This window comes from Salvia splendens, chromosome 11 (genome assembly GCF_004379255.2).
Source record: "Salvia splendens isolate huo1 chromosome 11, SspV2, whole genome shotgun sequence".
Classification (NCBI taxonomy): Eukaryota; Viridiplantae; Streptophyta; class Magnoliopsida; order Lamiales; family Lamiaceae; genus Salvia; species Salvia splendens.
The window spans coordinates 428100-451445 of NC_056042.1; the positions used below are offsets into that span (position 1 = coordinate 428100).

Sequence of the window (23346 nt, forward strand, 5' to 3'; positions counted from 1 at the left end):
GCAATATGTCAGAAACCAGAATCGTTTCATGTCATTATCGTGTGTTTTGAATTGTCATTGTCATGTTGTTATGGTGTCTCAACTGATTCGTGTATGTGTGGATAATGTTTGGATTTAAATTAATATAGTAGGCCAACGTTGTGCTAGGATAAGAAATTTCCTTAACAAATCGTGTTCGGGTTTAACCTTAAAGGACTGAGTTGTTATTGGGTCAACCGGATAATAACCCCGCATAATTCGTCTCAATATGTGTGAAATTACCATTGGCATTGTTGATAATTTGCCATATCGCTAAGTTATTTTGTTGTATTGAACTTTGATTTGACACATTAGAAATGTGAATATTTCATAAAAAAAAATGAAATCATAATGGAAAATTTAAAACTTTAGCTTCATATGGCTCCACCTGGATGATGAATGACTGATGGTGATAATTTGATGATATGAAATACGTGACACAAATACTGATTTCCAAACGGCCGAACCCCAAATATAAAAAGAGATGAGATCTGAATTATTATATGAAAAATCTCATGAAGTGATAACACACTGACCATCAAAAGTGTAACTACTACTATTAATTTGAAAAATACTTCAAATTTAAAAATTGAACACCAGAAAAATCACCTAAAATCTAACTTGTTTACTTAATTTATATAATGGGTTGAGATAAATAAATTTATTTCATGAAATTGAAAATATAGAAAATGATATATGATATTATTTTCGATTTATATATTTTGAATTTAATGCATACGAAACGATTTAACTACTTGTCATATATATTCATCTAAGTACAACAATAATTGCAAATAAGTATATAACAAAAAAAAAATATTTTACGTGAAACAAATGTATGGCCGAAAAGTGTGAGCCTACGTGATTTTGTTTTTTCCACATTAGAATCCAAAAGCCAAGCTATATTTTGATTTTCAATCCTCTTGTGCAAGATATTTATTAATTATATTATTATTTATCTAAATAAAAAATATATACTACTATTTTATTTCCTCAACATATATTACGCCTTATCAAAATTCTGTGTCGTCAGCAACTTAAAAAAGGATGGAAAAAAGCTAGCCATCTATGTGCAAAATATTATTCAACAAACGACGTTGTTTTCTTTATGAATAGACGATGTCTTTTAACTCATGAGTGATGACATTAACATGATTTTACGGCTAACATATCAAAAAAGTTTACTGATAAATGCAAACAAATCAAAATTTCATATTTTTCCTACTGATATTTTAAATTGTGGCATGAACAGAATTTGACCAAATTACATGTTTTGTCATCCAACCTCCCCCTAGTTTATTCATTGATCATTTATGCCAAATGATTCACTTAATCATTGTTAAAACAATCTTAGATCTTTCTCCACTTACAATATACTAAGTCAATTTTATTAAAACTCGTGATATTTCGAAATACAAATAACAAGAGTAATTGATTAGCTAATGATAATATGTTGTAAAAAAGGTGTAGCAACAATTGTCCAAATTAGAAAAACACGTGCACAACGTTCTCAATAATTTTGCTCAATTTTTAACTTATTCATCACAACCTTTTTTTCCTCCTACAAAAATCTCATTCATGCAAACAGAAATTTCAATCTCATTCCAAACTCACATTCCACACTCTCTTCAGCACAATAAGCTTCAAAAAACCCCTAAAATTCCCCCAAATCATGAATGCAACACTCTCAGGGGCGGCGATGTCTCCATCAGCCGCCTCTCAGCGTGCAGAGATCCCCGGCAGCTACGGCTGGCCGGTGATCGGGCCGCTGTCGGAGCGCCTGCAGTACTTCTGGCTGCAGGGGCCGCAGAAGTTCTTCGCGAATCGGATGGAGAAGTACGAGAGCACGGTTTTCCGTACAAACGTTCCTCCGACGTTTCCCGTCTTCGTCGGCGTCAACCCGAACGTGGTGGCGGTGCTCGACGTGAAGTCGTTCCGCCACCTCTTCGACACGGAGCTCGTCGACAAGACGAACATCCTTGTCGGAGATTTCATGCCTAGTGTTAAGTACACCGGAGGAATTAGGGTTTGTGCTTATCTTGATACCACAGAAGCTAAACATGGTATCTCTCTTTTACTTAAATTTAACATAATTTGTGTTAATTTTTTGGTAATTTGCAAAAAATCTTGACTGATTTGTGCATGTGAATATGCATGTGACCACACGCCTATATTTCTATTTTGTAACAAATATGATTGGAATTGTCGACCGTGGTCCATGCTAAAAAGTAAAAAATATTTATTATTATTATTACAATTATTATTATTATTATACGAATTATCTTATCTTGTTTGCTCTCGTAACCACATAATTTCTTTGGGATGGACTACTATTTCTTGTGGATTAAGAAGCATGATAGGTTGTTACGTTACACATTGAAGCTTGAATTATTGCAACAGTGTGTTGCATTACATATTATTGATTTACTTGAATTATTTCGTGAAGATATGACCAAAATACGAATTTAGTCTAAAACATTCAGTTTTTGAATAACAAATGAAAATGTCGCCGAAGTAGTCTTTTTTTTACGGTTCTATAAAAAAACTAATGGTCAACACTGGTATGACCGTTGGTTTTTTGACAGAACTGTAAAAAAGGACCACTCCGACAAGAATTTCATTTGTTATAGGTCGTTTTTAAAAAAATGAATGTTATGGACTAAATTCATATTTTTGTTATATGTTTAAGACAAAAATTGATCTTTACTCTTATTTCAATATAAAATGAAATCGCTACGTAGTTCAAGTATGAGTACAATTGATATTTTCTATTTATTCATAGTTATTTTTTTTAAATCGGGACTATTTAGTATACTACTCTTTTCGATTTCCGCCATTATTTACTTCATAAACTTTTTTATAATTAATCAATGACTAAATAAAATTGCAGATCAAATCCTTCGCCATAGACATCTTAAAACGGAGCTCGAGCAAATGGGTTTCGTCCATGGTCACCACCCTCGACGCCACGTGGGATTCCCTCGAGTCCCAGCTCACCGCCGCTGGAGACGGTGGCTCAGCCAGCTACATCCTCCCTCTCCAAGAATTCCTCTTCGCATTCCTCAGCCTCACCCTCCTCGGGGCCGACGCCTCTGCCTTCCCGGAGATCAAGAAATGGGGCCACATATATCTCGACCTCTGGCTCGGCGTGCAGCTCGTCCCAACGATAAGCATCAACGTTGCGCAGCCCCTTGAGGAGATCTTCCTCCACTCCTTCTCCTACCCCTTCTGGCTCGTCAAATCCAGTTACGAGAAGCTCACGAGGTTCGTTGAGAACGGAGCCGCGGAGACCGTCGCCCGAGCGCAGACCGAGTTCAACCTCACAAAGGAGGAAGCCATCCACAACCTCCTCTTCACGCTCGGGTTCAATGCGTTCGGAGGGTTCACCCTCTTCTTCCTCTCGCTCCTCGGCAGGCTAAGCGAGAGTGCGAACGTGCACAAGGAGCTGAGGAGGGAGGTGCGAGAGAAGCTCTCGAACAATGTCCTTAGCTTCGAGACGGTGAAGGAGATGGACCTGGTGAATTCGTTCGTGTACGAGACACTAAGATTGGACCCGCCGGTTCCACAGCAGTTCGGCCGAGCCCGAAAGGACTTCAACCTCACCTCACACAACGCGGTGTACGAGATCAAGAAAGGAGAGCTGCTGTGTGGCTTCCAGCCACTAGTGATGAGGGATCCTAAGATATTCGAGAATCCAGAGGACTTTGTGTACAACAGATTCTCGAAGGAAAACGGTGGTAATAAGTTGCTGGAATACCTGTTCTGGTCGAACGGGCCGCAGACGGGGACTCCTGGCCCGTCGGCCTCCAACAAGCAGTGTGCAGCCAAGGACGCCGTGCCTCAAACTGCTGCTGTGTTTCTGGCTTACCTGTTTCAGAGATATGATGAGATCTCCATTTCTTCTGGTTCCATCACTGCTCTCAAAAGGGTAAAGTGACGGCTGTAAACGATGCTGTATCATAGTACAGTACAACGTCTGTATACATCGACGTTTGTCAATGTGTAAAATAAACATGGAAGAACAATATGTTTACCTGTTCAAGTCATAACCATCAAACAAAATTGAACTTATAAACCTTAAAATAGCACAATGATGATTCTTTCCTACACAATAACTAAGCTCTATAACATTACTTCGATTCCTAAGATCGATCGATAAACATTATAAGCACCATATCTGCTACAATCTAAAGTTCGAAGTTGACACAACTCTGTATGTATTCTTCCAAATGGTAAATAATAGTAGTAACAATAATAGTGACAATGATACCTCTACATGAAGATCCGATAACATTCATCGGTCTTGAATCATACTCGTGAAGCTGATGCTCGCTTACAGCAAAAACACCTGGTATTTGGAGCTTGTGATGCCCTTCAACCAGAGCACCATTCCCCGTTAACCGATTGCAAGAAACTATATATGACATTTTTTGGTATTTCTAATAGACTACGTGTGATGATTCAGCTAGGATTGAGCCCTGCCGTTTCCTTCCTTCCAGCCTTTTTGGCGCGCCCTTCGCTCCCACATTGCCGTCACCTGTTTCTGCGCTAATAAAGCCGCTTCAAACTTTTCCCTTGCCTCCTCGCACGTCTCCATTCCAGAATTGCACTTGTCGGCCTCTTTCTGGTACTGGGATGTCATCTTCTTCGCCTCAAGCAGTGCCATGTCAGCACGCTGCTGATTCTCCAACGCTTCGGCTTCCCGCAGCTTTAACTCTTCCGATAGTAGCTCTGCGAAGTTCTTCTGCGTGTCCTCACTCACATCTGGATCGTGCTTCGCGCAGTCTGTGGGACATGGAGAGAAAACAGAAGAAAGCAGATAGGTTGAGATATGCAGAAGTTTCAATAAATGCTGGACAATAAATGCTGAACACTTGAGATATGCAGAAGTTTCAAATCCAAATTAGATTGCTATAAAGTGGGACAATGAATGTAAAGAGGACTTATAGACATACTCCCATAAAGACGGTAAAAACAAGTGGGCAGCCGCTGAAAATACGTGTGTTTTAATTAATGTGTTTTCACACAAAAATTAAGGTTTAAGCTAGCACTACGTGAATACACTAGCTGAGGATAAAAGGTTGAGGAAATTAGTGACGTATTCTAGCAAGAGAAAGTCCCATGAGAACAGATGGAGAAAAACGAAGATATTCACGTTCATAGCTCGTTTGTTTGCTTAATAATGTCCCTTGATGCAAGCAACCATTGGAAAATTTTATTGTAAGGCAATTAAAACAAAGAATATAGTGGTTACCTGTGAAGGAAGCATTATGAAGACCTGCAAGAAGCAAACAAGTAATCAGAATATACGTTATTTTCGAGCAGAAGACTAAATAAAATCCAAACATGCATCGTATAACAAGATAGTCAAGAAAGTGACACTTAGAAAAATCTCTACCATGCACAAATACATGAGCATTGCAATATAAAATATAAGTATCAGTGACTATCATCTTACTGAGAGCTTCATTGCTCTAACATCAAAATTTCTGACACCTATCGTATATTTCAGTCTGTTGGTGTGTCGACCAACTGCACACAACGAGATAGTACACTAATGTTCAGTTAAGATTCAGAGAGTGCATGACTCAGTCATCTCCTACTGCTAGAATCCACCCAGACTGCACTACCTGTTATGAATCAGGTCGACTGCATCTAAACGATAAAGCCACTAAACGGTGGTCTATCAGCCCGACGATAGCCCTAGATTTACAGTACATCTTATCAATTACAGATTCGGGTGACAGAAGCCGATTAAGCCACTAAATGGTCTTTCAAGTTTTCAATCTTCCAACTCTGGTATTGTAGCAAACAGAAGCCGACTCCACACACACTACCATCAATCACAACAATTTAAATTACAATTCCCAAAAAATGGCTCAATTACAAATCACACACTCCAGTCGAAAACGAAAACACTGTCTCACCAAGATTTAAACAACAAAAGGCAAAATCGATCACTCCATTGCTAAAACAAGCTATCTAGCAGAGCCAAGTCCACATCTTTATCAAACTCACACCAACACACAATCATCTAAACCTTAAATCCGACTAATTACAAAAAACCTAAAAAAAGTAGCACGCGCAGCAATCAATCAATCACACATAAATTCATCCAAATTTCGAGCTTTAATGCTAAAAGTCAAACCCTGGATGGTCATAATTTCACAAATTAACACTTTAAACACAAAAATCGTGATAGATCTAGCACACGCACCTTTAGGAATTGAGAGAAGGGGCAAAGCATCACAATCACAGTTACAAGAAGGGCAAGTAGCTGAAGCAGAGGCCAATCCCTCCTTCAAGTGCCAATACAGTGGCGGCCCCACTATATATGCAGCCAAGCAAATCGCCATTAAACCAAGAACTGCCTTCAAAACCCCAGTCCTCACCGCCATTTTCGCCCCTTTTCTTCCTCTCTCTCTATATGTATCTATCAATCTCACTAGATGTAAATCAGCTGAACTACATGGACGTCGAAATCAATTCACTCCACTGCTTGATCAGATCCCAATAGAATCTAGAATGCGAATCTGATTCAGAGTGTTCAATTTCATCATAAATCGAATCCAACTCTGTAAATTACAATTCAGTCTCTAAAAATTCCTTCATTTTGTAATTTTAGCCAACAACTTTACAAAACTGTAAATTGACCCACAATGGGTTTTTTCTTCTTTAGTTCTAGAGTACATTAATCATTCCTCGTTTGTACTGCGTTTTTTTTTTGTTCCGGATTTGGGAGAGACGCATGACCCTCATGCGTCTCTTTTTAATGAGACGCATGACTGTCATGCGTCTTTTATAGAGACGCATGAGGGTCATGCGTCTCTCATTTTTTTCCGTTTTATTTTGACGACGCATGAGAGTCATGCGTCTTAAAGACAGACGCATGACGCTCATGCGTCTTTTATTTTTTTAAAATTTGACTGAAGACGCATGATGCTCATGCGTCTTAGATAGAGACGCATGAGCGTCATGCGTCTCTACTTCGAATTAAACCAGCGGCGAAGGCAATAGCTCCTCATTCACGCACGCAGACAGCAAAGGTTGCGATTTCCTTGGCGATTTCTTGGCGATTCCCGTCATATTTCGGTAAGTTTCCTTCAATCTTTCAACACTGCTCCCTTATTTGTTGTTTATTTGCATATTAGTAGGGTTTTTGAAAAATTTATGTAAACTTACTATTTTAGGGTTTATTGAAAAAATTTATCTTTAATTGTTGTTGGTTTGTATATTTATTTTTGCAGAAATCATGCAAGTATTCGTGAGTTTATATTGGGGTGGTAGAATATATCAACTTCCTCATGTGGGCATTTGTTATGATCCTCCTCGTGCGAGAGCTTCCATCGTATTGGATTCATGTGTTTCATTATCTGAATTAGTAGGAATGATATGTGCTAAGATAAGAATAGATTCCAACCAACACTTCATCGAAATATCTTGGAGGCATTGTTTCTTGGGTACCGGTACGAGTTATGTATGTACTGCGGTTGACAGTGATCAAAGTGTGTTTTATATGTTCAATGCGGCTCTAAATTCTACTCGGCATATTGAATTATTTGTTGAGTATTCGTCTGTTGGAAATGCCTTAATCCCACCAATTGTTGATCATGGTGTTGGTTCATCTACGAGGTTTGAACCTATGAGCATCGACTGCGGTATGAATGAGCAAACAGACGTTGCAGATGTTGGATTGAATACTCAAGAGAATGTACAAGAACATGCTGATGTTGATGTTGTACGAGGAGACCTTGCAGATCCAGAATTGTCGTCATCATCGTCTGATGATATTTTAAGTGATGATTCTGGTGCTGACTCTAGTGATGAGGAGGTAGTGTATAAACCCGTCGTACAAGGTGAACAACCACTTCCAGAATATGTTCACACTGGGTTGAAATATTTTCGCAAACTGCCAAGTGGTCGTACTGAGGTACCTGAAGTTGGTAATGAACGCAGTACCATGTACTGGGATGAAGAACACCCATATCGGATTAATGGTGGAACAAAATTTGATAGCAAGCTGCATGTGAAGACTGCTATTACTATGTGGAGTCTGAGGCAACACCGGCAATTTAGGGTGGTTGAGAGTAAATTAAGAAGGTGGCATGCCGTGTGCAAATATCCAAATGGGAGGACAGAAGATGGGACAGCTATTATCAGCGAGACCGACACTGACAAAGCGAATGAATGTCGGTGGGAAGTGTCTGTTACACACATGGCCCATGATGATATGTGGGAGATTAGGAAGTGGCGGGGACGCCATAGTTGTGAAGGTCATCGTAATGATAGAGGACATGCTAACTTTTCATCACCAATGATTGCTTTGTGTATTCGCCATCAGTTGCTAAAAAATGCCGAGTTTAGTGCCGCCGCAGTAAGAAATTTTGTTCATGACAAATTTCATGTGGTAGTCAGTTATAAGAAGGCATGGTATGCACGGAGGAGGGCTTTAGAGATTGTATTTGGTGGATGGGAGGAGTCATTTAGGGATTTGCCAAGCTACATGCTTGAACTGCAGTATAGGAATCCAGGCACCATTGTTGAGTGGAGGCATAACGAGTTGTTGAGCCAGGGCCGTACTAAAGTCTTCTATTACGTGTTCTGGGCACTTGGGCCTGCTATACATGCTTTCCAGGAGTGCCAACCAGTTTTGACAATAGACGGAACTCACCTCCGAGGAAGATTTAAAGGTAAGCTGCTTGTTGCTTGTGGTGTTGATGCAAACAAGAAATGTCTGCCTATTGCATATGCTATTGTTGATGAAGAAACTGGCGACAGCTGGGAGTGGTTTTTGGATCATGTCAGAATTCATGTGGTGAAGTACGAAAGGGAGGTATGCATCATTTCGGATAGGCACAAAGGAATCCTCAAGGCTATGCGTTCAGATGAATGGAAAAAGCCGCCGATATGTCACCACAAATTTTGTTTGATCCATGTGAGGAAAAATATCTTGACAAAACTAAAGGGTAAGGGAGGAAAAGCAAAAGGCATGATATGGGCATTGGGTGTCACAACTCAAGTACGCAAGTACGTGAGAAGGCGACGTGCACTACGGGAGGAAAGTCTTATTGCGATACACGAGCTCAACAAAGCCAAAAAAGAGAACTGGTCTCTTTGCTACGATGATGAACTGAGATGGGGGGTGCCCTCGACAAACATGTCAGAGAGCTACAACAACGTACTGAGAGGTGTAAGAGAGTTGCCAATAAGAGCTTTGGTTGATCTGACATTTTGGCGAACAGTTGAATGGTGGGCAGATAGAAAGACAGAAATACAACAAACCGAAGGTCGGTTGACCCCCTGGGCGAGGGACAAACTTGTTGCGAATGATGCGAAGGGGCAAATGCATTACTGTTCAGTAGTCGCCCGAGAATTAGGTCATTACCAAATTCGAAGTCGTCCACGTGTTGAAAATGGAAAGGCAAAGGGCGATAACAGACAAGATGTCGAGTTTATGGATTCAAAGTGCAGTTGTGGGAAGTGGCAGATGTGGAGAGTCCCTTGTTCACATGCGTGCACCGTTGCCAGAGATCGAGGTAACTCTATTTTTGAACTCATTGATAAACACAACCACAAAGCTACATGGGAAGCACAGTACTATGGTGTCTCATTTCAAGCACCAAGACACCAAGACTACATAATCGGGCACCGGCTGGGACATCCTGAACTGCTTTGTGTAGCCGTGTCCCCCAGTCCGAACACCAGGCACTCCACGACGCCGTGGAACTACTTCTGGTTCATAAGGCATGACCACATCCTGATGTTGAGAAGCGGGGTACTCCATGACATCCGTGTTGTTCGTAGATTCGAGGACATTCTTAACAATTTCTCGAATCTGGCGCACTCGTGGGTCCATTTCGTCTTCCGTAGTTAAATGGAAAACCTGCTGAAACCCCTCAGCCTAGACACAAAATGATACACTTATCAGTACTAAACAATCTATATCACATGAAAGCATATATTTTAATATAACAAACTTACAAATAGTCTCATCGAAGCAGCCGACTCGTTCATCCCAGTAGTGGCCCGTGTCCCCGGCTGAGTCATGTACGTCACGGTAATCCTGTTATACCACGCCATATACCCCGGGTTCATGGGGATATCCATGGACATCGATGCGGCATACTGGGCAGCTTGGAACCTTTCGAACCTCATGTCCCACTCCCCAATGTAGAACTGATGCGTGTTTGCCCAGTTGTTGCCTTTCTTGCCACGCCGATCAGTTTTGCCCAAATGATCGGCGTTCCTTAGCATCCTGTCTACGGACTGCGGTATATCCTGGTACCGATTGAACTGTCGGCGTACTCTTCCAGGCTCATGGGCCTCGACATAGGCCCAACATACCAAGTAGGTTTCGCACAAAGAGCATCCATTCACATCATTGCAGTAGTCAGGCAGTGTGAAAGGTGCGTACGGCGTCCAGATAACTACAAAACAACATTGCAAATGCCAAATTAATTTCATAATAAGTTCATAAACGAAGTCTAAACCGAAAGAATATTCACCTGGCCAGGTCTAATCAGAGATAATTGGTCACGGTAATGCTCAACCGAGTGTCTTGGAGCATTTCCTATCTGCGTTGTTCCTCTCCACCTATACATAAAATTGATGTAAGAAAAAAATTCACCCAATATGCATTAATAAATAAAAATTTCGATATATACCTGGCGCCACATGGTGTATATGGCTCGTGCACCTTTGGTCCTATGAACGCAGGCCTCAATGTGGGCATTCTTTCCCACGCCCATAGCTGCAGGAGGATCATAGGGCCGCCCAACTCTTTTCTCTTATCCATGGAAGCCTCGCATAGATAATGATAAAGGTAGGCCAATGCCGCGCTTCCCCAACTTATATTCTTCACCTCTTCCGGATCCCCAAGCCCATTCAACCACATAAATGGCACCTTACACCCCGTGGTATCCGGTAGAATGAGACCTCCTAATAAAATTAGGGCATGGATACGTGCTCTTTGGATGTATACGTAAGTAGGCAGGTCATCACCCAGAGGCATCCTTGTCTGGTTGATCAGCGCGGTCATCAGCAAACCGCCTTGCTTTGTCTCTGTGGAAGAATCTGGTATCCATCCCAACAGATCGCGGCACTTACTGGTCCAATCTGGAAAGTTGTCATGATAGTCACGACCCGTGAAAACGACGCCATCCGCCCTCAAGCCCCAGATGGCTTGCACATCTTCCAAGGTGATCGTCGTCTCACCAATCGGTAGATGGAATGTGTGTGTCTCCGGCCTCCAACGCTCAATCAACGCCGTGATCAGCTCATTGTCGACCTTCATTGGCTTCCCACAATCGATCACGCCTTTGAAACCAAAGACGTCAAGCCAATATCTTACATTCTCGTGAATCACGGCGTCCCAAGTCTTACTTTCAGTCCTTCGGACTTTAAATACTTGGGTTGTTCCCCCTTTCATCAGTTTATTTGAAATGTGATTTTTTTGCATATTTAACACGGACGGGTCTTCGGGTCCATACAATAAATGTCCAGTAGAACTTGAAGTCGCCATCTAATCTAAGTACATATTCACAAAACAACAATTACAAACTCAACCCTGACATGTGTTAGCTTATTTGTTATAAACCCTAATTTACAACCAAAATCACAACACCAATCATCAAACATTAGGGGAAATCTAAATAATCTATGCAACACCAATCATCAAAAAACATACCAATATTATACAATATTATACAACCAAAATCACAACCAAAAAACATACAAAATCACAACACCAATCATAAAAAACATACCAATATTATACAATAGAATGAATTTAGCCACTAAAATCGTAGACATTTAACTAAACAACAAAAAAATCAACCAAATTGGAGCTATTCGTTTTTAACCCTAATTTACAAACATTAGGGGAAATCTAAATAATCTATGCAAATTAACAACAAATAAGGAAGGCAAGTAGAATGATTGAACGAAACTTACCGGAAAACAAGTCGAAATCGTCTTCTTTCGCCGAATCTAGGAAGAAATCGCCGCCTCCGTGAGTGTTTGCTGTCTGCGTTCGTAAGTGAGGAGCTACTGCCTTCGCCGCTGGTTTAATTCGAAGTAGAGACGCATGAGCGTCATGCGTCTCTTCCTAAGACGCATAAGTATCATGCGTCTCCAGTCAACTTTTAAAAAAATAAAAGACGCATGAGCGTCATGCGTCTGTCTTTAAGACGCATGACTCTCATGCGTCGTCAAAATAAAACGAAAAAAATGAGAGACGCATGACCCTCATGCGTCTCTATAAAAGACGCATGACAGTCATGCGTCTCATTAAAAAGAGACGCATGAGGGTCATGCGTCTCTCCCAAATCCGGAAAAAAAAAAACGCAGTACAAACGAGGAATGATTAATGTACTCTAGAACTAAAGAAGAAAAAACCCACCCACAATAGACTAATTGAGACTTTCTCTCTCTCACTCTCTTTTGAAAAACCTCAGCTAAATTCTCTCTGCGTATCAACCAAGCTAAATCATCAATGGCGGAACCCAAAACCAAATACGATCGTCAGCTCAGGTACTGCATTTTCCTCTCTTCAATTCCCAATATTTTCCCACTGCACGAATTCGGTCTGTGTAACTCGATTTTTTTAATTCCCTTTTTTGTTTAAAGAATTTGGGGCGAGCAAGGGCAAGAAGCCCTCGAGAAATCAAGCATATGTTTGTTGAACTGTGGGCCCACCGGCTCAGAGACCTTGAAAAATCTAGTTCTTGGTGGAGTCGGAAGCATTACTGTTGTTGATGGCTCGAAAGTGGAGCTCGGGGACCTCGGAAATAACTATATGGGTATGAAAAGTTTGATCTTTTTTTCTTTATTAGCCCTATTTTATTGGTTTTATGTGATTTTTTTCTTCTTAGTGTTAATTCTGTAGTGGGATTGTGTTTTATGTGTTGTTTTGGTTGATGACTATCTAGTGGACGAGTCGAGCGTTGGGCAATCGAAGGCGAAAACGGTTTGTGCCTTTCTGCAGGAGCTGAATGATGCAGTGAAGGCTAAGTTTATTGAAGAGTATCCCGAGAAGTTGATCGAATCCAATCCATCCTTCTTTTCGCAATTTACGTTGGTTGTTGCCACGCAGGTGTGGAATATGTGCATTCTTTGTGTGTCGATGAGCTAAATTTACATACATTGTTCGTTTGTTTCCATTATTGGTTATAAATTGGTTGCTCATCTTGCCCTATGGTTCTTGTGGTTTTAGAATAATATAGGAGTATTTGTTTTAACAGGATGTGTGGACCGTAGAGATGTGTTTGTTTCATGTTTCAGTAGCGAACTTTCAATGCCCCTTGTGGTTGTGTAGATTGAAGTTAGCATGGGATTCACAGTTCATATTCAGGAGTTTAATTGTGTCAAATATTGTTCACCTTCTTGTTGTGGTCTTTAATGTGTTGGTTTTTGAGTTTAGTTTATCAGGATTAGAATTATACGGTTTATGATTGGATAGACGAAGCTGCATGTTGTTTAGTATAAGTGCTCTTGGATCAGTGTGATTGATCGATCCTCTTTAAGATTGAAAATTGAAATTGTTTGATGTCATATATATGAAGATCGTCGATCATTTTTATTTGGTGCTATACTGTTCTGTTCTGGATTTCACATCGTCTGAAAAGAGATTTTTCATAGAAAAGAAAGCTAAATCAACTTACATCTGGTGTGAACACACAAGATTACTTCCATTTAACATGTAGCTTATTTTGTCTCTTTCTATATAATGTCTCGTTTTTGGTTGTCCCATTTGTCACTGTTCTAGTTCATTCTATTGTTTGGGAAAATTGTATCTCGAATTCTACTGGAATGATTTTCATTTGTTGAGAACTCTCATACTCATACGTTATAACTTGTGTCTTGAATTTTTCTTTCAGCTCGTTGAATCTTCAATGGTAAAATTGGATAGAATCTGCCGTGAAGCCAATGTCTTGTTGATATTTGCACGCTCTTATGGCCTTACTGGTTTTGTTCGAATCAGTGTTAAGGTACTTTGGCTGCATCTTAGATATAGCATATAATTTTTATGACATGGATAGTAAGTCTTGCTTCTTTTCAGGAACATGCAGTGATTGAATCAAAGCCCGATCATTTTCTGGACGACCTCAGGCTAAATAATCCATGGCCAGAGCTTTGGAGGTGTGATCTTCTCCATATTATCTATTTTCGTTATGTATGACTATAACTCACATTTACGTACTTTAAAAAAAACCGCAGATATGCAGAATCAATTGATTTGGATACAGCCGATCCTATTGCTCACAAGCACATTCCATATGTTATTATTCTCATTAAGATGACAGAGGAATGGGCAAAAACTCACAATGGAAAACTTCCGTCTACAAGAGATGAGAAAAGAGTATTTAAGGTGCATTATAAGTTTTTCTGTCTTGGTGATTTGCTCGTTGTCGTGTCTGTCTTTTGAGGTATTCTGGTTGGTGTCTCGATGGATGCTATAGGATTTAATCAAGGCCAAGAAGACTGCACCTGATGAAGACAATTACAAAGAAGCAATGGAAGCTTCATTCAAAGTCTTCACTCCTCAAGGAATCAGTAAGTTAATTTCCCGCTAGTTGTAGAAAAACATTTCTACGATATTTGTTCTTTGGTGTTCAACTTATGAGCTAGACTTCCAACGTGGAAATGGTAGATTGTTTGATTTGTGGTAGATCAATAATACTTGCAGCATCCTCTAGTAAATCTATGTTGAACCGACCGGGCATGGCATATTTTCTAATAATAAACCTGCTCTAGCTGCAGTGAACGACAAATTTAGAAGGATCATAATCCAACTATAGATTCCTTTTTGCGAATGGTGATATTTAGTCACAAAAAATTGTTGCTGATTAGTGCAGAAGGTGCTCTTTAATCACTTTCCTGACAGCTTGATGTTTTTGGCATCACAGGTCCAAGCCTACAGCAAATAATTAATGATACATGTGCTGAAGTTAATTCCAACTCTTTAGATTTTTGGGTTATGGTGGCAGCTCTAAAGGTAACTCGTAGCACCTTTATCCATTTAGGCGTAAAATCTCTTTACTTTTACTTTTTCGTACATACTCCATTGTCCAATTTTTGACTGATATATAAGCGAAACAAATATAGTCTTGAAACTGAATGGTTGTCCAGAGATATAGTTATATTTTTACTCCCTTTTGCTTCACAATTTAGGAATTCATAGCTAACGAAGGAGGCGGAGAGGCACCTCTGGAGGGATCTATCCCAGATATGACATCTTCAACTGAGTTAGTGACTACTGCTTTGTCGAGCCTAACAGTACACACGACTCGAGAAGTCTTTATACTGACATCTCGGTTGTTACCTGCGTCTGTTGTAGATTGTATGTCTCCCTACAGAAGATCTATCAGGCTAAGGCTGAGGCCGATTTTCTTGTCATGGAGAAGCTCGTCAAGAAAATACTAAAGAAGCTAGGTAGAGATCCAGAAAGCATCTCGAAAGCAACCATAAAAAGCTTCTGCAAAAACGCTAGGAAACTTAAGGTTTGTGCTTGAAACTTCATTGCTACTTCTAATCCTTTAATAAATGTACCTCCATGCCCGTGCATTTGTGACATTTCGTATTCAAACTCCCCTTCGGCATACTTGACGCCTTTCAAAAATGGATATTCTAAATGGCATGCTTTGAAAAGTCTCATTAACATGGTGTTCCCAGTAACTGAATTTCCTTCCGTTTGTCCGTGTTGTTTAGGTATGCAGATATCGCATGATTGAGGAGGAGTTCAGTTCGCCGGTTCAATTGGAGCTACAGAAGTATCTTACAGACGAAGACTACTGGTACTCCTATATATGATGCGTTGTTTCCTTTTCTTTAAATTTTGTATCTTTGTACAATCTGTGGATTCGTTTCGTACATTCCACTAACTCTTGCCAGCACTCCAAACTCACGGTGCAGTGTTGCTTTTGGTTTCTACATTCTTCTACGAGCTGTAGATCGTTTTGCTGCAAACTATAATAGCTTTCCGGGGCAGTTTGATGGGTAAAACCTTCTCCATGTCTTTTCAACCCGAAATATCATTACCTTGTGGCAGCCTGAATCTGATTCATGTCCTGCAGTGAGATGGACGAAGAGATTTCCAGATTGAAAACAACAGCTGTTTCCCTACTCAACGACCTGGGCTGCAACGGATCATCCTTGACTGAAGACCTCATCAATGAAATGTGTCGTTACGGGGCTGCAGAGCTTCACTCAGTGGCTGCATTCGTTGGAGGAATCGCCTCACAGGAGGTGATTAAGGTTCGTTATTTTTATATTTTTGTCGTCTCATCTTAGTTTTACGAAGGTCTCAGCATTGTCTATTTGTTCAAAACTGCAACTGAGGCCCATGCTCTCTCTCGTCTGCAGCTCATCACCAGACAATTCGTTCCAATGAGTGGGACTTTCATCTTCAACGGCGTGGATCACAAATCACAGCTGCTGTTACTTTGAGCTCGAAAAAGCATACGTATGTGCCAACCTCAACAACAAAAAGTTTTCCAACGATGCAACGACCTTCTCTCTTCTTCTGAGGCTCGACTTTTATGTAGATGGCTCAGCGCCTACGTTGGCCACGATTTCTTGAATCAATATAAACTTTGCTGATTGTCATCTCCTACACTCTTGTCGTTGTGCTGTTTATACAGGTTGAAAATTAGATTTTGGAGCTAGAATTTTCTGAGCTATAATCTTACCTTTATTTTTGGTTTCATTTCATATCAGAGAATATAATTACTTCCAACCTAATTGTTAATCATTTTAAATAGAGAAAAAAACTCGAGAAGCAAATAGTAAAAATACTAACTGCAACACACTCAAAATTAAATTTTCATTAATTTTGCCATTCTTGAAAATTACACCTGTTGAAACTATTCTGCTTACAACAACGAAATTGAAACCAAAATTCCAACATTGTATAGTCTCTACATCAACAAAAAGATGAGAGAGAGAACTAGCAAATGTATGAACTATTCCAATTACAACAACAAAATTTGGAGGAAAAAAATAAACCATCATCAAAATTCCAGTATGCAGAGTAGACTAGAGAGAGAAATTTATCCAGCAATAGCAGCGGCAGAAGCATTGGTGGTGGGCTTGTAGACACTGAACTCACCGAAATCTCTTTTACCACTGGCAAAAAAAATGTCCAACATCAAATCCTTTGGACATACCAAAAAATATCAGGTTTTTTTCACATTAAATCCAAATTTCTGAGTTTTAAGATTTTATGTATGCTCATCTTCTAAAAGAACCAAGAAGAAAAAGTACTGAAGATTTCCAACATTTTACTAAATGAAACAGAGCAATTTGTAGGCATCAACTTATGTCAAACTAGAGTGTACCTGTGCTTAACATCCCATCCACCTGGCAAGAAACGTGGATGAAGAGCTTGTACGAAAACATGTCTCCATCTCTGACAAAACTCGCGAACCCCATCTTCGCCATGCTCCTTAAGCAGATATTCGACTACTTGCATTCCGTGAGGTCCGTGTCCTAATAATGACATTTTGGAATCATTCTTTAGCAATGTTTCATTTTCCTCCGATGGATGAGTCGTCCCATTTGATAGGTTTACGCCCCCAGAAGTATCATCATTGCTGGAGATAGAAATGCTTCCGATTCCTGAAACTATCTTTGTATCTGATAAAGAATCATCAGCGTCATCGCTGCATGGAGCAGTTATTTTTGCATCATCTAAAATGTTGCCATCATCTTGTGGATAAGCATCTGTTGTATTGGTGTGCAACAAATCCTCATCTTCATTGTGCGATGCATTCTTGATGGTGACTGGTGGCCTGCCACCAATATCCTCTTCAGCATCAATTGGATTGCTACTTTTTCTGAGGTGTTTGAATGTGTAACCTCTCTTTTTCTCGAATCTTCTTCTCTCGTGAGGACTCATTCCGACTAACAAAGCCTTCTCAAGATCTTCGTCTGTTATTTCTCTACCTCCATAGTAAGCCATGACAGTCTGCTCAAAGTAAAGACTTGTAAGCATATTACGGAGAAAAGGGACTCTGACAGAGTTAAAGTACAATACAATATTCAGTGCCAAACTCGATATAATTTGGAATGAAGAAACGGGTCCCCATTCCATATTACTTTATCGAAGCTGTATTATTAGCTTCTTACCTGCATTAATTCTTCACGGCGCTGAGATGGCATTTGTGGTCCGTGGCGCAGCAGAGCCATAGCAGCAATTCGTAACTGTAAAGGAGACACGCCAATCTCCTCACACGATGCAGGCAAAGATGTAGGTGAATTTTGTGTCGTATCTAAGTCAGCAACTCTACGGATAAATAATGGTATTCCAAATTCAGCAGCTACTTGCTTTTTGTACTTTTCAGCAGCAGTATGAGCAATTTCATGACAATCCACACACAGGAGGACAATATCATGCGAGCGATGACTTTTCAAATGCTCCGGAAAATGTATTCTGTAGCAAGAAGGTATAATTCTATATCGTAGGTAGTGGTTTCCTTCGCCACAGCCAACACATATATTTTTCTTCTTCTGGATATAAAAGTCGTTGTCCTCATCTTCTGGGCGTCCTTTGGGCTCAAAGAGAAGCATGATGGACAGAGGATCTTCTTCTACGAGTTTTGCCAGATCCCGGTTCAGATACCTGAACAAAATGTTACTATTTAGCTTGCACAAAATAGGGAAGTAAGCATTGAGGATACAGCGCACGGTCATCTAACCATTGAAGCTTTCTCTGATCACAGTAACATAATAATCGTCCATCACTGGCATAGATCTTGCAGTTGTGATAAACAGGGGACTTGCATGAAAACTTCTGAACAAAAAGCTGTCGAGAAGCCATCTTTGCAACCTGTTTTGAAGCTCTGAACCCGTTGTGATTAGGGATAATTCTATTGCCTGTTCCCAGAGTAGTTTTGGACAGAAGGGCATAGTTATATGCAGAAAGAGGACAGCTACCGCCTTGACCGAGGTGTTCCCGGATGCACATTTGAAGTATATCATCAAGCTTGGTAATCTTTCCTCGAAGCAGGCAGAACAGGTCGTCCAAATGAGAACAAACTACAGGAGATGGAGTTTGGAGAGGAACCATTGTCACAGATTCAACATCTGAATCAGCTTCTAGCATACTGCTGTAAATATCAGCTTCGGTTGTCGGGATTTTAGCTGCTAGTGCAATGATCGCGTTATCTGATAAAACAAATCTCAGGCTCTCATCATGGAGGCGAGCCTGAAAGAATTTGAAATATATTCAAGTCAGCTGTTTCATTATTCAAGATATCAGTAGTTACACTAAGAAGATTTTAATTTAAGAATATAAAGCAATTGATAGAACTAACCATTAAATCCCTCCATACACACAGTCGTCTCACAAGTTCCTGAAACTGAAAGGAATATTCTTCATCAGTATTATCCATCCTAGCTCTACCAATAACAATAAAAAAAATATTACAGCCAACAAAATACCTTCTCATCACAAACACTTGGTGAAATATTTCCGGGATCATTTAAACACCGAGAAACGATTGATGATGCAGCCAATTCTCCAGTACAAGATTCGATATCTTTTGCAAAAAGCTGCAAACAAGTTGCATTTGACCGTCGACTAGCCTCGAGAATAAAATGGAACTTGTCACCAGGAGATGAATTTTCTGAAGCACTTATTTTCTTTAGAATGTGAGTTTGGCAAACTGATAAAAATTGAAAATTGGAGTTCGATGGCTTTTGTGTTTCTGGTGAAACCAGTGTAAATGAAAAGGAGAGATTCTTTATACTCATCTATTAAATACAGAACATCTTCTCCAAAAAATCTTTCTTTTATTATCTTTTGCAAAGAAGGATCGCTAATGGAATACACTAACATAAACAATTAGAAAACGTACCATTTTCCAGTTGTTTAAGCTCCAAGCACAGACAATATGCTATGTACAGCAGATAGTGTGCATCCACTCGAGCATACTGGATCATTTCTTCTGACAAAGGACGCTGTCTCCAGTCCTCTCTCTACAAGTCAGATAGCTACGAAGTCAGTGCATGATCATTAAAACAACTTAACTGGTGTTTCCTGCTAACTGAGATGATTGTAAAGAAGAATGTGAATTTATTCCGCTTTCCAAAGAGCTTGCCAATTCAGGACATATGAAGATACATTTGATTACAGTTAGTAGTGGAAACCTGCAACAGCTTGTTTGTGGCAACACCACAATATGTTTCAAGCAAATACGCCAACGATTTGTGAGGCTTTGATAAGATATCACATGCCTGCAATACATGAGTAAAACAGCACTCATTAATTTGATAGGAAGCTGCTGTATAATGAGCATACAATCTGGCCGACAAGTATGTAATAAGAATAGTCTTTAAGATGCTCTAACTTCTCAATGGTTTAGAAATCACCAAAAGTCAGATAACCTCCTTAATGACTCATATCAGATGAGATAAAAAACAAATTACGTCTTGTAAATAACCTTGGCCGTGTCAAATAAATTGACAACATAGATGTGGAAATCTCTTTGAAGCCAGAGTACATCATTATGGGCACCATGAAACACCTGTTTCATAAAAAGAACATCTTTACAAAAGAACAAAAATATAAGTATTAATAAAACTTTAAAGCATGAAAAGTAATAATATCACCTTGCATATTGCAGGATTGGCAAATACAGATCTAAGAAGACCCATCATATCATGTAGGGCAATTGTGTCTATCAAATAATCCTTGCTCATAGTGGATATCTGCATTAACGTATATGCATATCATGGTCAATTACAAACGCACATTAATGAAAACAGATCGAATTAGAATAATGTTTAAGTATCTTTTTGTTTCTTCCTATGGCTGTACATTATTTGGGAATAAGGTTGGCTAAAATGTGCTCTTTGAAGTTCCAATTCAGAAAATAACTCAAATTAGCATTTTTCATGCAATTAAGAAATGTAAACAGAACACGAGAAGAAAAAGCTCATACATATCTAACACACACACAAAAACTTAAAAAATCTGGAAGAAATAATGACTAAACATTCAATAATCATCCCTATGGAGACAATTACAGTTCCAACAACTAATTCATCAACAACCTGAAGTATATAAAGTTATTAACTTCAGTTATCTTAATCACAAGCACCATGAAGTTATTAACATTGATCATACGAAACACACAATTACAAGTCGAACATTTAGAATGGAAACACCATATGCATATTGCAAACAACATATTCTTGCAAATTTAAGCCCACCGCACACATATAACCAAACAATGACCTGAACAAACTGAGACAAGCAGACAGAGAGAAGGCAACTTCGATTCTAGAAATGCAAAATATGAACCTGAATTAGAGCTGTGAAGCCTAAAAAAGATCTCAAACCATGCTGCTCAGTATCCACCGCAAACACCTCCTCGTTGCTCAAATCCGCCACAAGCTCTCGCAGCTGCTCCTCCGCCTCAACCCACACATACTCACCTCCCATTTCCATACTCCACTTCTCACACCCATCAAATAACTCCAAAATCCCCACATTTGGATTTTTCATTAGCCTCGAAATTTCCCCTTTGTATGGATGCAAATTCAATTCCTCCTCTATCCACAGCAGTAGTCAAATAACTCAACATAATTAACCAACAATTTTCTATAACAAAACAAAAACTTAATCAGCCAACAAGAGAGTGAGTGAGTGAGATTATACCTTCGGCGACAGAATCAGCTGCGTGGAGCTTAAGGTGTTTGAATTGAGAGTACGAATTATCCGCCAATACTCGCTTGAATTTGTATTGGGGTTTAAATTCCGCAATCAAATAACAAGGTTTACTGCGTTTTGACTTCGAGAAGAATTGCTTTATGAGATAAACAGAGATTGCAATTGCGAAGAAACAGGTAGCGGCGATAGAGAGGGGCGTTGCTCTGAGCTTATCATTTTCCGCCGCCATTGCCGCAGCTCCAAATGTTAAACACATCAGTAATCGAACGGTGCCAATGCAATTCTTCTCCGACACCAAATATCAATAATTGTATCGAATTAGCCTATGAATTGGTGGTCAAGCGCGAAGAATTTGCTAGCTGAAGCAAGCTTCCTCGTTGAAGACACAGAGCCGCCATTGATGCAGTTGAAATTTTCTTCTTTTTTTTATTTCTGGGCCGAGGAAATTACCTCGTCATATTGGGTTCGGCCCAATAACTATGGATCAAATATGATGTGTTCAGCCAATTTTTGAGTGTGTATTTGAGTGTTAAAACGTTAATCAGCCCATATTTTGAGTGTGTATTTGAGTGTTAAAACGTTTCAACGTTTTATTGATTTTAGAAAAATAGATGCACTTTTTATTTTTTCGTGATGGATAAATATCACAAAATCATAATGAATGTGAATATATAATTTTTTTTATTTCTCTTAATCTAATGAAAATTTTCACTTTATCAATAACGATTTTCTCACTAGTTTGTGGATGTGGTAACGATCTTCGACCACTTAATTGATTGAAGGATCTCGTCTTACTAATTAGAGGATCCACGTTGGGGCGGAGGATAGTCCGTCCGATGCAACCTCCGCCCTATCGTCCTTTACTGTAGGTGGGCGGACGATGCGCCCTCCTTCCTCCGCGCCCTATGCATCGTCCGCAGACGATCATGCAATTTTTGCATCCTCCGGACTATCCTCCGCCCCATTGCGAGGGTCCGGACGATGCAGCACAATTTTTTTATATATTTTCTTTTATATATCACCAATTCTTTTACTTCATTTCACATCTTTCACTCCACTCTCTTCCCCATCTCAATTTCTCTCTAAATTCAATAATGAATCCGCCAATTTTCCATATTTGCAAACATAAAATATAAAAAACAAATTCTGACAATAGGATTTGGTTTTAATTTGTGGTGTTTTTATATTTATTTTTGCTAATTGATATATTTGTAAACATAAAAAATAAAAAACAAATACTACAAAATAGGAGTTAAAACTATAGGGCGGACTATAGGGCGTCTCACTGCAGGTGGATGGAGTGGAGGATAAAATGCTGATGTGGCGGAGGATAGGGCGGACTATAGGGATGAAGTGGAGGATAAAATGCTGATGTGGCAGAGGATAGGGCGGACTATAGGGCGTCTCATTGTGGATGCTCTAGTTGCCATTTAACACACACTCACATTTGTATATTCGATTATATCTTTTTATCTAGTATATATACCTCACAAGATTTGCCATTAATCAAAATTGATTTTATTGATCCCAAAATATAGTCCTCTTTGGTTTGTAGTCCCACCGTACATTATTTATTAATTAGTTATTCATTTTAATAAATCGATTTCTTTATGTAATCTTTAGTTTTCTTGATGGGTTTTTAAGTTATCTTTCCT

The 23346-nt window shown here is 39.5% G+C and overlaps 4 protein-coding genes across 4 annotated transcripts; 2 read left to right on the top strand and 2 right to left on the bottom strand.

Annotated features, from left to right (window-relative positions):
- Positions 1–1547: 1547 nt before the first annotated feature.
- On the top strand, positions 1548–4061 carry LOC121753644 (fatty acid hydroperoxide lyase, chloroplastic-like). Its single transcript, XM_042148875.1, has 3 exons — positions 1548–2081; positions 2760–2764; positions 2909–4061. The coding sequence occupies exons 1-3, from the start codon at positions 1691–1693 to the stop codon at positions 3953–3955; spliced, it is 1443 nt and encodes a 480-aa protein (XP_042004809.1). The 5' UTR covers positions 1548–1690; the 3' UTR covers positions 3956–4061.
- A 157-nt stretch (positions 4062–4218) lies between these two features.
- LOC121753643 lies at positions 4219–6556 on the bottom strand. Its single transcript, XM_042148874.1, has 3 exons — positions 6236–6556; positions 5273–5296; positions 4219–4803 (listed from the first exon to the last, which is right to left on the bottom strand). Exons 1-3 carry the CDS (start codon positions 6414–6416, stop codon positions 4484–4486), a joined length of 525 nt encoding a protein of 174 aa, XP_042004808.1. The 5' UTR covers positions 6417–6556; the 3' UTR covers positions 4219–4483.
- Positions 6557–12413: 5857 nt separating this feature from the next.
- On the top strand, positions 12414–16685 carry LOC121756192 (NEDD8-activating enzyme E1 regulatory subunit AXR1-like). Its single transcript, XM_042151675.1, has 14 exons — positions 12414–12549; positions 12646–12818; positions 12948–13111; positions 13896–14006; positions 14078–14157; positions 14236–14386; positions 14478–14571; positions 14925–15013; positions 15190–15263; positions 15356–15518; positions 15727–15812; positions 15931–16014; positions 16092–16272; positions 16381–16685. The coding sequence occupies exons 1-14, from the start codon at positions 12512–12514 to the stop codon at positions 16462–16464; spliced, it is 1572 nt and encodes a 523-aa protein (XP_042007609.1). The 5' UTR covers positions 12414–12511; the 3' UTR covers positions 16465–16685.
- Positions 16686–16823: 138 nt separating this feature from the next.
- Positions 16824–22093, bottom strand: LOC121753693 (protein RRP6-like 3). The gene is made up of 12 exons (XM_042148933.1): positions 21680–22093; positions 21323–21573; positions 20629–20727; positions 20460–20543; positions 20167–20253; positions 19875–19995; positions 19459–19643; positions 19332–19376; positions 18714–19222; positions 18145–18637; positions 17355–17983; positions 16824–17142 (listed from the first exon to the last, which is right to left on the bottom strand). The coding sequence occupies exons 1-12, from the start codon at positions 21945–21947 to the stop codon at positions 17067–17069; spliced, it is 2847 nt and encodes a 948-aa protein (XP_042004867.1). The 5' UTR covers positions 21948–22093; the 3' UTR covers positions 16824–17066.
- Between the last annotated feature and the right edge of the window lie 1253 nt (positions 22094–23346).